The following is a 17852-nucleotide window of genomic DNA, read 5'->3' on the forward strand; positions in this document are numbered from 1 at the left end:
GGCTGGGGTTGCTTTCCCTGGAGCATCGGAGGCTGAGGGGTGACCTTATAGAGGTTTACAAAATTATGAAGGGCATGGATAAGGTAAATAGACAAAGTCTTTTCCCTATGATCGGGGAGTCCAGAACTAGAGGGCATAGGTTTAGGGTGAGAGGCGAAAGATATAAAAGAGACCTAAGGGGCAACATTTTCACACAGAGAGTGTACATGTGTGGAATGAGCTGCCAGAGGAAGTGGTGGAGCCTGGTACAATTGCAACATTTAAGAGGCATCTGGATGAGTATATGAATAGGAAGGGTTTGGAGGAATATGGGCTGAATGCTGGCAGGTGGGACTAGATTGGGTTGGGGTATCGGGTCGGCACGGACAGGTTGGATCAAAGGGTCTGTTTCCATGCTGTACATCTCTATGACTCTATCTATGACTCTAATCTTTAGATAATTGAGTGTCTTGAAAAAAATTCTCAACTGGTTTACAGGATTATATTGATCAATGCATTTAAACTGTACTTATTCAGTGTGTGTTAGCTTGGCTTAATGGAGCACTCCCTCTCAGAAAGTTTTATGTTCAAGCCACACTCCAGGATCTGAATGCTTAATTTAGACCCAATTCAACAGCATAGTGCAGTTTACTGTACTACAAAAGTAAAAGTCTGATGTCGAGTGGTTTGGGGTGTTTTAAGGATGTGAAAGATTCCACCTGAAATCTGGATATTCATATTTTTTATAATGAGTAAACTCTTACCTCTGAGCCAGGAGATCCAGGTTCAATCCCTATCTGTCCCAGATGTATGTCATGACATGTGTGAATATTAAGTAATTAAAATAAACAAACAAACTTAGCTATGTCACTAACTATAGCAATATTTGCTACATGATAAAAATGAACAATTGTCTTTCTCATTATAACATACAATCTACTTTCATATTTTTGCAATTTCACAGAGGATAATGAAAGCCCTCATCCCCCAGAGCAGTTAACAGCTATCAAATTATCTGAAACCAGGTGAGCAATACCAGTAGCATTTTTTTCTGTTTGAAGACAGGAAACCTATTCACCTCATTTAATCATTGATGGAACAAATGTTGGCAGATAACCAAGAAATGATTAGGAATGAAAACTAATTCATTAAACGAACTCAACTAGTTGTATTAGTTCAATCAATCCCTTGCTGAAATATATTTCCAAAACTACTCCGTGCTAGTAGGTGCATTGAAGTCTGATTGTGATCGAATAAGTTCCTCTTGGTATTTTACAAGCAAAATGATGCTAGCCTAGCAGAAATCGCATTTGAAAAATATAAGGCAAAGGAAATTAATCCAAAATGTGGTGTCAAGAACTTTTGGATTTCAGCTCAATAGTGCCTCTATTTTGCAACCCTGAAGTATGTTCCTATTTAATTTATCGATGAAGGAAGTAGTAATTTATAATGTATTTTTACTAATGTTGTTTGAATTACAAAATGTAAATTGGTCTTTGTTCAGTGTTTTCATGTCCTTCATAATGCATTACTTTCCTATTGATTTGAGTATAAATACAAGCGTACCTTCCTGTTTGCTCTTGCACAGATATGTCCAGACACCCTGGGAAAATGTAGCAGTAATATTAAAATCATATTCAAACTGAAAGTAATACAACTGACTCCATCTGCTCTCCTTTGCTTTATCTTCTGCAGCCTAGAGTTTTTTTGTGGACTTTTGTTTGATATTAATGGGTCGAAGTGAATCTGATGGATTCTTGGATGCTGATACCATTTAAGAAATTCATAAATCATGTCTACTGGTATTAAAAAGATTGTGTGGACCTAGTCTATCCTGGTCCACAAATGTGAAAATTATATATAATTATAAGCCACTGTACAAGTACAACTTGTGCTCATACTCACAAACTAAAATTTATTACATTCACAGCAATGTGGCTTTATGTGTGTATATATTTAGATATGTACAGTAAAAAGAGTAGATATTTGTGGTGTATTTATATTTGAATGAACTATTATGGAAATCTAGGTAATTATAGGTAAATTATAGGTAAGTTGCATCAGTTTATTAAAAAAAATGTGAGTATCCTCATTGTGCAATTCTCAGAGTATTAAATACAGATGGCCACATGAAGATGGGAAGGTTCAGTATTAGTGAAAATTATTTTGATCCATTTGCTTGGTTCGGAAGTGCAGAGCAAGAATGGACTGCACTCCCTACATCGCCCACTTGTTTTCATTTATCAAATTCAACCCTGTTTCACCTTATAATTACTGAGGTCATCAATCTAGATTACCTATTGGCCAGTCTGTTCTATACATTTCCCATCCTCTCTCAACTTTGAACTGTTGACTGATCATCACTTCAGGGTTTCATCCCTTGCTTTAACAACGACCCCCTCCCCCCACGCCAAAAAGTAATTCTCTGTGCCATGGTAAATATTTCTCATATTTGATTGATGTCCTGAAGGAATTTCTGTCATGCCTTTTTTAAGCTCTTTCACATAGACTGCATTTTGTTATGACCATTTCCGATTCCATGATACTCTTTCATGTAGCAGGACAGCAAGAGCTGTGTGCAATACTCCAGTAGGGAAGGAACTTATCAACTCTTTATCACTGATTTGCATTCTATTATTCCATGTATTTGCCTCATTTACAACTGTTGCATGCTATGTATCAACAAATTGGATTTCTATAATGCCGATATTCCAGTATACCTTACATATCTGTCTGACAAAATCTGATGACAGGTGATCGGAACAATCTGATAAGTCCTATGGTTATCAACAATCGATCCCTTTGTATTACTTTATAAATGCAAAGAATATGAAACAGTACAGCACAGTAAAGGTAACAGGCCTTTTGGCCCTCTATGTTGTGCTGACCTTTTATCCTACTGTAAGATCAAACTAACCTTCATTGCATTATCTTGCATATGCATATCCAAGAGTCCCTTAACTGTCCTTAGTGTATCTGACTCTATTACCATTGCTGGCAGTGCATTCCACGCATCTACCACCGACCTCTGAAATCTCCCCTAAACCTTTCCTCCAACCACCTTAAAATTATGCTCCCTCATGATAGCCATTTCTGCCTTGGGAAAAAGTCTCTGGCTATTCACTCCATCTAGGCCTCTCATCGTGGCTTCCTTTGCCTTTCTTCATAAGACATGCCCTCCAGTCCAGGCAGCATTCTGGTAAATCTCCTCTGCACCCTCTCTAAAGCTTCCGCATCCTTCCTATAATAAGGTGACCAGAACTGAACACGATACTCCAAGTGTAGTCTGACCAGAACTCTGTAGAGCTGCAGCATAATCTCGCAGCTTGTAAACTCCATCTCCCTGCCGATGAAAGACAACATCTTCTTAACAACCCTATCAACTTGGGTGGCAAATTTGAGGGATCTATGGACATGGACCCCAAGATTCCTCTGTTCCTCCACACTGTCAAGAATCCTGCCTTTAATCCTTTAGACTGCATTCAAATTCAATCTTCCAAAATGAATCACTTTGCACTATTCCAAGTTGAACTCCATCTGCCACTTCTCAGCCCAGTTCTGCGTCCTGTCAATGTCCACTGCAACCTACAACAGCCCTCCACACTATCCACCATTCCATCAATCTTTGTCTCATCGGCAAACTTACTAACCCACTCTTCCACTGCCTCATCCAAATCATTTATAAAAGTCACTAAGAGCAGACGTCCTAGAACCAATCCCTGTCGAACACAACTGGTCACTGAGCTCCAGGCTGAATATATTCCATCTATTATCACTCTCGGTTTTCTATGGGCTAGTCAGTTCTATATCCAGACGGCCAGGTTTCCCTATATCCCATGCCTCCTTACTTTCTGAGTGAGCCTACCATGTGGAATCTTATCAAATGCCTTGCTAAAATCCAGGTACACCGTATCCACTGCTCTACCTTCATCAATGTTTTTATTCATATCCTCAAAGAACTCAATAAGATCTATGAAGCATGACCTGTCCATCACAAAGCCATGATGACTATCGCTAACCAAGCTGTGGTTTTCCAAGTAATCATAAATCCTGTCTCTCAGAATCCTCTCCGTTAATTTGCTCACCGCAGTAAAACTGATTGGTGTGTAGTTCTCAGGATTATTTCTACTCCCTTTTCTGAACAAAGGGAACAACATCTGCCACCCTCCAATCGTCTGGCACTACTCCAGTGGACAATGAGGATGCAAAGATTATCGCCAAAGGCGCAGCAATCTCTTCCTTCGCTTCCTGTAGTAACCTTGCGTATATCCCATCTGGCCCAGGCAATTTATCTATCCTTATGTTTTTCAAAATTTTCAGCACATCCTCCTCCTTAACATCAACCTGTTCGAGCATATCAGTCTGTTTCATGCTGCCTCACAAACGTCAAGGTCCTTCTCAGTAGTGAATACTGAAGCAAATTATTCATTAATGACCTCCCCTACCTCTTCTGACTCCAGGGACAAGTTCCCTCCACTATCCCTGATTGGCCCTATCCTCACCCGGGCCATCCTCTTGTTCCTCACAGAAGTGTAGAGCACCTTAGGATTTTCCTTTAAGGCTGCTTAAAGGAAACCTGCTAAGGCTTTTTCATGCTCCTTCTAGCTCTCCTGAATCCACTCTTCAGTTCCTTCCTGGTTACCGTGTAACCCTCGACAGCCCTGTCTGATTCTTGCTTCCTCAACCTTAAGTAAGCTTCCTTCTTCCTCTTGACTAGATGTTCCACATCTTTTGTCACCCAAGGTTCTTTCACCCTACCATCTCTCCGTGGGACAAACCTGTCCAGCAGTATCAGCAAGTGCTCCCTGAACAACCTCCACATTACTGTTGTGCATTTTCCTGAGAATATCTGTTCCCAATTTAGGCACCCCAGTTCCTGCCTAATCGCATTGTAATTCCCCCTCCTCCAATTAAATACTTTGCCATGCCGTCTGCTCTTATCCCACTCCATGAGTACTGTAAAGGTCAGGGAGTTGTGATCACTATGAAATGCGTTCCCACCAAGAGATCGGACACCTGGCAAGGTTCATTGCCAAGCATCAAATCCAATATGGCCTCCCCTCTAGTCGGCCTATCTGCATATTGAGTGAGGAACTCTTCCTGTACACACCTAACAAAAACTGCTCCATCCAAACTATTTGAATTAAAGAGGTTCCAATCAATATTAAGGAAGTTAAAGTCACCCATGACAGTAACCCTGTTATTTCTGCACCTTTCCAAAATCTGCCTCCCAATCTGCACCTCAGTGATCTGTTACTATTAAGGGTTCTGTAGAAAACTCCCAATAAAGTGACTGCTTCTTTCCTGTTTCTGACTTCCACCCATACTGACTCTACAGACAAACAACCCAATCTGCACCTCAGTGATCTGTTACTATTAAGGGTTCTGTAGAAAACTCCCAATAAAGTGACTGCTTCTTTCCTGTTTCTGACTTCCACCCATACTGACTCTACAGACAAACAATGACCTCCCTTTCTTCAGCTATGAAACTATCCCTGATTAGCAATGCCACTCCTCCATCTTTTTTACCACCCCCTCTATTCCTTTTGAAACATCTAAACCATGGAACATCCAACAATGATTCCTACCTTTGTGATATCCAAGTCTCCATAATGGCCACAACATCATAGTTCCAAGTACTGATCCATTCTCTAAGTTTGTTACCCTTATTCCTGATAATTTTGTGTTGAAATAGACATACTTCAACCCATCACGCTAACTGCACCTTTGGACTGTCAACTGTCTATTCCTCCTCTCAGACTCTCTGCACACTTTATCTGGCTATTCACTACCTAATCCATCATCTGATCTGTAGCTCTGGTTCCCACTCCCCTGCCAATCCTGTTTAATCCACCCAAAGAGCTCTAAGAAACCTCCCACCCAGGATATTGGTGCCCCTCCAGTTCAGTAGTATCATAGATTGTTCTGTGGTGTGCATACATTTTGCATAGATACTGTTTTGAATCAAAATTTCTAACAAATTGGAGACTGTCTGATTTGTAATTTCTGTTAGGAAACATAAGAACATAAATGTATTATGCAGCCCAGGAATCAAAGCATTGTTATGATCTACTATATTGCATTGAAAGCAATGCAGAGGAACCTCGATTATCCAAAGGACACGGATCGCGAGTATTTCGTTCGGTTAATCGAATGCCGGATAATCAATGCCGGATAACGTAGTTAGTCACACATCGGGACTTTGCACTCTTCTTCGGATCATCAAAAATTCAGTTAATCGAATGCCAGATAATTGAGATTCCTCTGTATCAAAAAAAACAGCTTGGCAGTTGGTAATCAGACAATTATATACTTATAGTTTGGCAGGATGCCACTGATTAACACACGTTTATATAAAACATTTTACATAACTGTATGAATTAAAATAATGTCTAAAATATGCAATAATGCAGGATATATTTTCATTATCCTTTGTTATTTCCTATAGAATAGCGCTGAAGTCTGGCTATGGCAAATATATGGGCATAAATTCTGATGGTGTTGTTACTGGACGATCAGATGCAATCGGATCAAGAGAACAGTGGGAGCCAATTTTTCAAGATGTAAGTTGCTTTTGGAAACTGTCGAGCAATCTGGGAATAGTCTCGCTAAGTCGAAGGCTCTGAGTACCAGTAATGTGGATTTCTTCTGATGTAGCTCCTTGTCCAGTTTGAATTAGGACTCAGAGGGAAAGAGACCAGCTACATTCTGTCCTCACAGTTCTCCGAAAAGCTTTGTCTCATTTTGGCGTCACAGCCCATCCTTCAGGAAACATGAGCCAATGGGGTTATTCAGAAAGTATTATCAATGCATCCTGAAGGACACATTGTAAATCTTAACACGTTTATCTGGTGATTTGTGTGTGTGTATACATGTGCATATGTGTATACATGGCTGTGTCTGTGTATGCAAGCTGCATTACAGTTGGGAACTACCGCTGCTAATGTTGACTTTGAGAAGATGAATAGGTAACAACAGTGCTATCAAGCAGCACCCGCTCAACAATAACCTGATCAGTGACACCCAGTTTGGGTTCTACCAGGGCCACTCAGCTCCTGACAGCATTACCTCATTGCTTCAAACACAGACAAAAGAGCTGAATTCCATGCCGCACATGAGAGTGATAGCCTTTGATATCAAGGCTGCAATCAACTGAGTGTGGCATCAAGGAGCCCTAGCAAAACGCGAATCAATGGGTATCAGGGGGCAAACTCTCCGCTGGTTGGAGTCATACTGGACATGCAGGAAGATGGTGGTGGTTGTTGGAGGTCAGTTATCTCAGCTCCAGCACATCTCTGCAGGAATTCCTCAGGGTCGTGTCCTAGGCCCAACCATCTTCAGCTGTTCATCAGTGACCTTCGATCTATCATAAGGTCACAATTGGGGATGTTCGACAACAATTTCACAATGTTCAGCACCATTCGCGACTCCTCAGGCACTGAAGCAGTCCGTGTTCGAATGCAACAAGATCTGGACTTGGGCTGACAAGTGTAATATTCACTCCACACAAAAGGCCAGCAATGACTAAAGAGTCATACAGCACGGAAGCAGACCCTTAAGTCCAACCAGTCCATGCCAACCACAATCCTAAACTGAACTGATTGCTCCTGGCTCTATCTCCAATAGGAGACAATCTAACCACCTACTCCTTGATATTCAATGGTGTTACCATGACTGAATCCCCTACTATCAACATCCTGGCAGTTACCGTTGGCCAGAAACTCAACTGTACTCGCCACATAAACACAGTGGTGACAAAAGTAGATCAAAGGCTGGGAATCCTACAGTGAGTAACTCACCACCTGAATCCCCAAAGCCTGTCCACCATCGACAAGAATATTGCCAGAGTTGGAGGATTTGAGTTAAAGGGAGGCTGAATAGACTGGGGTTATTTTCGCTGGAGCGTTGAAGGCTGAGGGATGACCTTATAGAGGTTTAGAAAATCATGAACGGCATGGATAAGGTGAATAGCCAAAATGTTTTCCCCAGGGAATGGGAGCCCAAAACTAAAGGCATAGGTTTAAGGTGCGAGGGGAAAGATTTAAAAGGGACCTGAGGGGCAACTTTTTCACACAGAGGGTGATGCGTGTATGAAATGAGCTGCCAGAGGACGTGATGGAGGCTGATATAATTACAACATTTAAAAGGCATCTGGATGAATATATGAATAGGAAGGGTTTAGAGGGATATGGACCAGGTGCTGGTAAATGTGACTAGATTAATTTGGGATATCTAGTCGGCCTGGACAAGTTGGACTGAAGGGTCTGTTTCCGTGCTATACATGTCTATGACACATGATATTTTGTCAGTATTCTTCCACAGTCAAATATTCTGCTTCCTCATTCCCTTCTTCCAAATAGAAAGAAACTTCCAAATATAAATTTTAAAAAACTGAACTCACGAAGGGAAGTGAGGATGACTGCCCTTGACATCACGGCAGCATTTGGCTGAAAGTGATGTCACAAAGCACTAGCAAAACTGACGTCAATGGGAATTTGGTGGAAAACTCTCTGCTAGTTGGAGAGGCGATGGCTTAGTGGTAATATTGTGAGACTATTAATCCAGAGACCCAGGTAATGTTCTGGGGAACCAGGATGAATTCCGTCATGGCAGACGGTGGAATTTGAATTCAATTTTAAAAATTTGGAATTAAGAGTATAATGATGACAGTGAAACTTGTAAATTATCAGAAATACTCATCCAGTTCACTAATGTCCTCTGGGGAATGAAACTGCCGTCCTTAGTCCAGTGGCCCTTGTGATTGAGTCTTAACTGCCCTCTGGGCAATCAGGAAAGCAAATACAAAACACCAGTTGGGCCTCAGCTGGTACTTTGTTTTAGGAAAACGTTTACTGGAGTGGTAGCAGGGAAGAGAGATGTCAATTATGTGGAAGACTGGAGAAACTGTCATTGTTCTCTTTCGAGCAGAGAATTTTGATAAAAGTGGTAGAAATCATGCACTGTTTGATTTAAGTAATTAAGGAGAAATTGTTTCCATACAGCTTATCTGACATTCTACACTATATGAACAGAAACTTTCTCCAACCTTGAATTTTGGCAAACTTGATTCCCTAGCCAACAACTGCATCCCTTGAGGCTGAACCACATTTTTGGTATTTGACACCAAGTGAGCTTCAGCTACGTGTCCGTGCTATCACAAAATCTTCTCATTTCCAGCTCCATAATGTCATCAAAGTTTGTTCTATCTGATCTGCTGCTGAAACCCCATTCCTGTCTGTGTTACTTTGGACTATCCCAATTCATTCTTAGCCACTCTGCTATCGACCATCTATGTAAGCTGATTCAAATGTCTGCTGCCTCTGTATTAACTGGCAATAAATCTTGTTCACCTATCACTGGTGTACTTTTCAATCTCAGCTGGTTCCCAATTAAGCAATGCCTCAATTTTTAAATTTATTATCTTTGTTTTCAGTTCTTTCCAGGCCTCACTATTCTCTATCTCTGAAACCCCTAGAATATCTGCAGTCCTTCAATTTAGGCCTCTTGCATATCTTTGATTTTAATCATTCCCACCACTTAAACTGCCGAACCCCTTAGTTCTGGAGTTCATTCCCTGTTTTTCTTCCTTTCAATCCCTTCGAAACCAGAACACTCGTGATGGAGAGGGATAAGTGTGTACTACAGGGCAAGAATTATAGCTGGGGTAAGGGAAATTATGATGCGGTGAGGCATGACTTAGGATGTGTGGCTTGGAAAAGTAGACTCCAAGGCAAGAGTGTAAATGATATGTGGAACTTGTTCAAGGGGCAACTATTGAGTGCCCTTGATAATTATGTACCTGTCAGGCAAGGAGGAAAGCGTCGTGCGAGGGAGCCGTGGTTTAATAAGGAATTGGAATCCCTTGTTAAATGGAAGAGGGCGGCCTATCTCAAGATGAGACGTGAAGGTTCAATTGGGGCGATTGAGAGTTATAGGGTAGCCAGGAAGGACCTGAAGAGAGAGCTAAAAGCAGCAAGGAGGGGACATGAAAGGTCCTTAGTAGATAGGATTAGGCAAAACCCTAAGGCTTTCTATAGGTATGTTAGGAATAAAAGAATGACTAGGGTAGGAATAGGTCCAGTCAAGGATAGTAGGGGGAAGTTGCGTGTGGAGGCAGAAGAGATTGCGGAGACACTGAATGAATACTTTTCTTCAGTATTCACTCAGGAACAGGGCATTGTTGGCGGTGAGAATACTGAGGCACAAATAAGTAGAATGGATGGCCTTGAGGTATGTAGAGAAGAGGTGTTGGAAATCCTGGAAAAGGTGAAAATAGATAAGTCCCCTGGGCCTGATGGCATTTATCCTAGGATTCTCTGGGAAGCAAGGGAGGAGATTGCAGAGCCATTGGCCTTGATTTTTATGTCCTCGCTGTCCATTCTACACTATATGAACAGAAACTTTCTCCAACCTTGAATTTTGGCAAACTTGATTCCCTAGCCAACAACTGCATCCCTTGAGGCTGAACCACATTTTTGGTATTTGACACCAAGTGAGCTTCAGCTACGTGTCCGTGCTATCACAAAATCTTCTCATTTCCAGCTCCATAATGTCATCAAAGTTTGTTCTATCTGATCTGCTGCTGAAACCCCATTCCTGTCTGTGTTACTTTGGACTATCCCAATTCATTCTTAGCCACTCTGCTATCGACCATCTATGTAAGCTGATTCAAATGTCTGCTGCCTCTGTATTAACTGGCAATAAATCTTGTTCACCTATCACTGGTGTACTTTTCAATCTCAGCTGGTTCCCAATTAAGCAATGCCTCAATTTTTAAATTTATTATCTTTGTTTTCAGTTCTTTCCAGGCCTCACTATTCTCTATCTCTGAAACCCCTAGAATATCTGCAGTCCTTCAATTTAGGCCTCTTGCATATCTTTGATTTTAATCATTCCCACCACTTAAACTGCCGAACCCCTTAGTTCTGGAGTTCATTCCCTGTTTTTCTTCCTTTCAATCCCTTCGAAACCAGAACGTTTTTAACAACCTATAAGCTGTGGTAATATTTTCTTACATACTTCAGTGTCAAAAATAACACTCCATGAAGCACCTTGAAACATCTTATTATGTTAGAGGTACCATATAAATGAAAATTGTTGTTGTGGCTAAGGGGCCAGTAGCTGGGGGAATGAATTTCAGGTGATTGACATGAGCTGGCAACTTTTTTTACATGGTAAATTGGTCTGATCTATAATGCACTGCCTGAAGCAGATTTAGTAGTCAGTTTCACCAGTGTAATGGCTAAATGTTTGAAGGGAAAGAAAGAAAGACCCATGAGGAAAAAGTAGGCGAGTTGAATTAACTAATAGTTCCACAAAGAGTTGGCTATGTATGATGGACTCAATTACCTCCTTTACAATATCATATTTGATTCTATAAATAAAAGATGATTCAAACAGAATACACATCAAAGGAATCAGGTTCTAAATCACTGTGGTCAGACCACAGTGTTGGGTCCAGCTCTAGTTAACAAAACACAAGGGAAACAAACTTAGATTAAAAGCCGTGCCAAAATGCTGATCAGTTTTTTTTAGAGGTTTAGGTTACAAGAAAAGTCTGGAGAGGATTTTACTTTTCAGCCTTAGAAAACTTATGAGATGTCATGTTATGGAGATGTATGAAGTACTACACAAGTGGAAACACTGAATTAGGACAATTACTTGAAATTGATCTGAGAGATGGCAAGGAATCATTGGTCCAATGAACTAAAAACCAAATCTAGGACTGACACCATGTTTATTTGCAAAGAGTAATTAATTAACACATTGATTGAGCCCCTGTATGGGGAACTGCAGTAGGAGACTTTGTTGATGAATAATCTAAAATGTACCAAGTGGCACTTCTCAACAAAATATTATATTCTCTTATGAATGACCAGGTAATTTGGAATTTTTAGTGACATGAAGTAACATATCTCGCAACACTGAAAAAACTGCACACTCATGTTTAGGTCGTGCCATGGATGCTTTGATTATGCTGGAATCACTGAAACAGGTAAACAGGTTTCAGTTTACCATCTCAAAAGGAGGGTGTCACCAATAATACAGTGCACTGTCATTGTTACACTGAGTCTTCAGTGCATCAGAAGGAATTCTGTTGTCTGTGAACAGTACTGAGACATCAACCACATATTCAATAGTGTTACATAGGATAATGCTTCTGTCTGCTTCTCATCTAAAATATTGCATCAGATACCCCAGCTGAAAAGTGTATGTGTTACAATTCAAAAGAAATCAGGATATTTTCTGATTGTCTTAAATTACCCACTTATTAATTTAATATCAGTGCTCAAAAATAAACCAGTGTCCAAACAACTAAATATAGTGAACGGTTTGAAATAAATTACTGAAAATTCTTTAGTTAAAGCATGAATGTATACAACTTAAATGATTCTGGAAAATAATCATTTTACTTAAAGGCACTCATTCCATGTTCTAATGCTTATTTCCTGTACACAGGCCTGTCACCTTCTCTGTTCCTAGAATGTGTGCTCTGCTTAATTCCTCAAACATGTTTTGTATTTAATGATATTCAGCCAGGCAGTAGACTGAAGTTCCAGAAGTCTGCCTGTGACATGCTGTGTATTCCACAATGATAGACTACATCTTCCAAAATGCAGGTCTTATTGGTTTTAATACTAAACAGGCAGAGTAGGATTTACAAACAATAATTTATAACATGTTGTGTTACAGACATTTCATTCATACAATTATGGTGCTTTAATGATGCATGACATGGTGATTAGACAAAAAGAAATTCCTGATTCAAAATAGGATCTAAAAACAAAATTCTTAGTGAATAGTGCCTTCCATTCCCACATTGACTGTTCCTGCTTTCTAGTGATGCACTACTTTAACTTTAAAAATGTGTTCTCCCTTTTGTATCATTCCGTGGTGTGGGCTGTCTCCTCCCTTTATATCCATTCTGTGTTGCAATGTTAGATTGAAAATATTGTGAGAGTTTGCAGTCCATGGTGACATTTAGATAGAGTTGCTTGTGTGTGCACATATTTGGAAACTGACTAGGTTTGCCAAAATAACAAAAGTATGAAACATTGAATAAGGTCAGCAAAACATTATGACTATTTATTTACAACTATAACAACTTGCATAATTATAGCAGCTCTTACCTATCCAAACACTGTGGCCTAGGTTTATGACGTCAGTGTATAAACTACAAGATTTCTCTCCAAGATAGTGAGGTAATTTGTACTGCGTGTACATGAATTTTATGTTTCAGGTAAGTTTAGGAGGAACAATAACAAATGTGAATAAATGTGGCAAAACAATTTCAAGAAGTTAGATGACTTAGAGAGGAGAGTTTTATAGTATCTGTAAAATACAAACATTTTTATGATTATGATTTTTATGTATACTCACTAGCTTTTCTGTTCCCAGGGAAAGCTTGCATTGATGGCATCAAACAGCTGCTTTATCTCTTGTAATGACGAAGGTGACATTATTGCAAAGCACAAAACAGCAGGAGAAGAGGAAATGATAAAGGTATCCATGTGGCTTGCCTTGGTTAAAATTGCCTTCGTTCAACAATAACCTACTCATTGAAACTCAATTTGGCTTCTGCCAGGCCCACTCAACTGCAGAACTCATTGCAGCCAAATATGCAGGGAAAAGTACTGAACTCAAGAAGGGAAGTGAGGATGACTGCCCTTGACATCATAGCAGCATTTGGCTGAAAGTGATGTCACAAAGCACTAGCAAAAGTGGCGTCAATGGGAATTTGGAGGAAAACTCTCCAATAGTTGGAGAGGCGATGGCCTAGTAGTAATATTGTGAGACTGTTAATCCAGAGACCCCAGTAATGTTCTGGGAAACCGGGTTGAATCCCATCGTGGCAGGTGGATTTTTAAAATTGTTTTAATTAAAAAAATTGGAATTAAGTGTATAATGATGACAATGACACTTGTCAATTTTCAGAAATACTTATCCAGTTCACTAATGTCCTGTAGGGAAGGAAACTGCCAACCTTACCCCTCTGCCCCTTGTGATTGAGTCTAAACTGTCCTCTGGGCAATTAGGAATGGGTAATAAAACTGGCCTAGCCAATTCATGATAATTAATAAAAGTAGGTCATACCTAATACAAAGGAATAAGCATGTTTAATGTCAATAATCTTGGCCATAGTACATCACTGCAGGAGTTCCTCAGGGTACTGTCCTAGGCCTGAACATATTCAGCTGCTTTATCAATATCCTTCTGTCTGTTGTCATGTCAGAAATAGGGGTGTCTGCTCAGTTTTCACCATCATTTGCGATTCCTTAGATGCTGAAACAGTCCGTGCCCAAATGCAGCAAGATTTGGATAGTAGGCTTGGGCTGGCAAATTACGAGTAATATTTGTGCCATACAGATACCAGGCAATGACCATCTCCATCAAGAGAGAATCTAACTGTCAATTCCAGGACTTTCAATGACATAGCCATTACTGAGTATTCCAGTATCAACAATCTGGGGGGTTACTATTGTTCAGAAACTGTTCTGGATTAGTAGGCTATCTGGCCCGTCGAGTCTGCTCTGCCATTAAATAAGATCATGGCTGATCTTTTAATGGACTCCACTCTGCTTACCCATCTACTGTTCAAAATTCTATCTATCTTTGCCTTAGAAACATTCAACAAGGTAGCCTTATCTGCTTCACTGGTCCGGTAATTCCACAGATTCACAACCCTTTGGGTGAAGAAGTTCCTCCTCAACTCTGTCCTAAATCTGCTCCCCCTTATTTTGATGCTATGCCCCCTAGTTCTAGTTTTACCAGCCAGTGGAAACAACCTCCCTGCTTCTGTCTTATCTATTCCCTTCATAATTTTATTCTCATTCTTCTAAATTCCAATGAGTATAGTCCCAGGCTCTCTCTTCATAAGGTAACCCTGTCAATTCAAGGTGAGAGATTGGAAATTCTGCTGTGAGTAACTCACCTGTCTCCCGGATTTGCATTGAACCTGCTTTACATGATTACTTAGTTAAAGCCCTTTAATCTTGCCCACAATTAGTTCTAGAGTAATGTGAGCAGAGTGGTTTGACATCATCTAAATAAGTAATGGTGGATAATTTAAGATGTTCACTTCATGCACATGTACCTCACGGCCAAAACTTTGTTCTGGCTGACTGAAAGACAGTAAAATGCATGTAATTAAGTCATACTTGAAAACTATAGTACAAGAGTAGGAAATTTAATCTATTGTCCATCAATGCCAACTAATCAAGTGTCCTACTGTTGCCTGTTAGCAGATATCTTTCACCTTGTCATATTTATGCTTATTACAGAAGCTTATGTCTATATCTGGCCTGCAAATATTGTTAACTTCAATAACTTTTCTGTCTTTGCAGATCATTTCATAGAGACACCTTTCTACATATAGTCAACAAAGTAGCTCTGCACCTAGTACATGAATTACTAAATGAACTCAAATAAAATCAGTTCAGTTGCAAAAGAAATGCCATTTTCTTTCTATTCAATTTTAAAATAAAATCATCTATCAGTCTAAATAACTCACTTCTCTCAGTCCTTTTAGTATCCTTGATAACCTCCAAGCCAACACTGCCAACTAAGACAAGCCAGGTCACACATTTTCTCTCACTTGCTTCCCTAATATTGTCAGAACCAAGTTCACTTTTATAGTTATTTCTACAGTCCTGTATTTAGTAATAACTATGAGAACTGATTATTTCTTTTTGCATTATTATTTCCTCCACCCCTGTAGATTTTCTTTAATCCTATTTTTCCCGTGTTTTAATGTAACTTTAAATCTTTATTCATAGAACTCCATTCTTTGACTCTTGTTTTAGATGTACTGTCTGCATCTTCTATTTGAAGCTCCTGGGGATCTGACATCCTATGTGGTATCTTTCTGCCCAGCTAATTTACAGTAAATTCTCCTGTTCTCACTGAACTTTGCCTTTTAAAAATTTAACATCTTTACCTTTAACTTTTCATTATCCTTTATCAATCATACGTAACTATGCCCAATTGTTCTTATTTCTGTCATTGGATATTTGTCTCACTTCCTTTTCTTGCACTAAATTAAACAATGCTTCTTTGTTTGTTTAAATACATATCTAGGTACCAAACTTATTCTGAAAATTACTCAGCAGTTTCATCACTGGCATTTTGTTCAAATTTATCTTGGAATGGTTAAAGTCAACCAATTTTATCGACCTTTTGTTTATCCCTATCACTTTGAACTGTCAGGAAACTAATTACATATCTTATTTGCACATGTTGGTCTGCGATACACACAGGATTTTACGACTACTTAAGTTTGTGCAATTTTAGATTTTTCTAGTCCCTGAAACCGTCTTATTTCCTATCCTTTATTACCACACAACATGTTTTCCTGACTTTACTACATATAGTAATTTCCAATATAATACATAATGAAAACAGAAAATGCTGGAAGTAGCAGACTAGGCACAACATATGAAGAAAGAAAGAATAAACTTTTCAAGACAATTATTTTTCATCAGAACAAGAAAATTTAAAGCAATAAATCTTTTGTTACTGATGTACCCCTTGATTAGCCACTAATGTTCATGATTATTCATTTCTGTTAGGATGCTTTGTAGATTCACAAACATCCTGACTCTAATTTCCTTCTTAAGAATTCTGCCTTATTTTTCTTGATGTTTTAATTGAATATTTTTATTATCCTTTTTTCCTTCTAGATTTGCTACTCCTTTCTTTGGCAATTATTTCTCACCATTTATAATCTTATGATTCCATAAAGACCAATAATTTTTAAAAATAATATAAATTTCTAGAGATCAACACAGAAATTGCATGGCAAAATTTGGAGACTTTACTGTAACTATCAAATTAAAATCAGCATCCACTAAGCATTACATAGTAAGCACCTAATGTAAACTGAAGAAGGTATATCTCTCTTAAATTTATTGATGATCAAAAAAATCTAGACTATATTTATACATCAATCACATACTCCATAAACATGTAGTCTTGAGTTAAACCCAAAGCTCATCCCATCTCTTAACAGTATCCTTTTTTCCTGTTTCACCATTCCAGTCACCTTCATTCAAAAGGAGAAACTGGCGATCATTTTCTTTAGGAAGTGTTTAATGGCGTTCATACGAATTTGTGTACAGTCAAATAGACTTCTGTTGCAGGTGGCCTCTAGTGATTCCATGGCTCTAACTCTTCAAACGCCTTCCTTTCTCAAATATGAGTTACATATTCACTAGCTGTCCACTTGGTGATTGCAGGATCTGTCCTTTTCTCCCTACTGTTTGTGGGTCATCTTCCACAAAACCTGCTCTTCTGACTGCCTCTGAGAATCTGTGATTTTGCAAGCAGCAAGAACAGCTTTCTTCTCCTTTCTGCTAAAAGTCTCACCTCAAATTTAATAAGTCTAGATAGGGCCCTGCCTGTTCCTATGCCAACCAGATTACAGGGTAGAGCCCTATACAAATTTACATCATCCTCCAATCCAGAACATTCTGTTTTGTTTTAAATTTTAAAAAACAATTTAAATACAACCATCGTTGCAGTTTAAAGTGATGTGCAAAGATGCACTGTGAGTTTAAACTAAGTAGCGGGGGGGAGAGGACAAACTGGATGTTTAAGAAGGAAATTGAAGGGAAAGTTAGAACAAGGGAAGTCAAGAAAGACAACTGTATCAATCAGGCAGAAAACTCAGAAAGGGATCATGCTGTAAGGTTGAGTGAAATAGGAGTTGATGGGAAGGGTGACGGCAGTAACAAATTAAAAATACTATACATGAATGCACGAAGCATTAGAAATAAGATGGATGAGCTTGAGGCTCTTTTGGAAATTGGCAGATACGATATTGTGGGGATAACTGAGACGTGGCTTCAAGTGGACAGGGCCTGGGAAATGAATAT

General features: G+C 39.3%; 1 protein-coding gene across 1 annotated transcript in view; it reads left to right on the plus strand.

Moving 5' to 3' along the window:
- The window catches only part of frg1 (FSHD region gene 1), a 41582-nt gene that overhangs the window by 14382 nt on the left and 9348 nt on the right, over nt 1-17852 (plus strand). The window contains exons 4-6 of the mRNA XM_043689905.1: nt 944-1004; nt 6428-6542; nt 13378-13482. Of these exons, the coding sequence (XP_043545840.1) occupies nt 944-1004; nt 6428-6542; nt 13378-13482 (281 nt within the window). The remainder of the gene's footprint in view (nt 1-943; nt 1005-6427; nt 6543-13377; nt 13483-17852) is intronic.

This window comes from Chiloscyllium plagiosum, chromosome 1 (assembly GCF_004010195.1).
Source record: "Chiloscyllium plagiosum isolate BGI_BamShark_2017 chromosome 1, ASM401019v2, whole genome shotgun sequence".
In the NCBI taxonomy this organism is placed as follows: Eukaryota; Metazoa; Chordata; class Chondrichthyes; order Orectolobiformes; family Hemiscylliidae; genus Chiloscyllium; species Chiloscyllium plagiosum.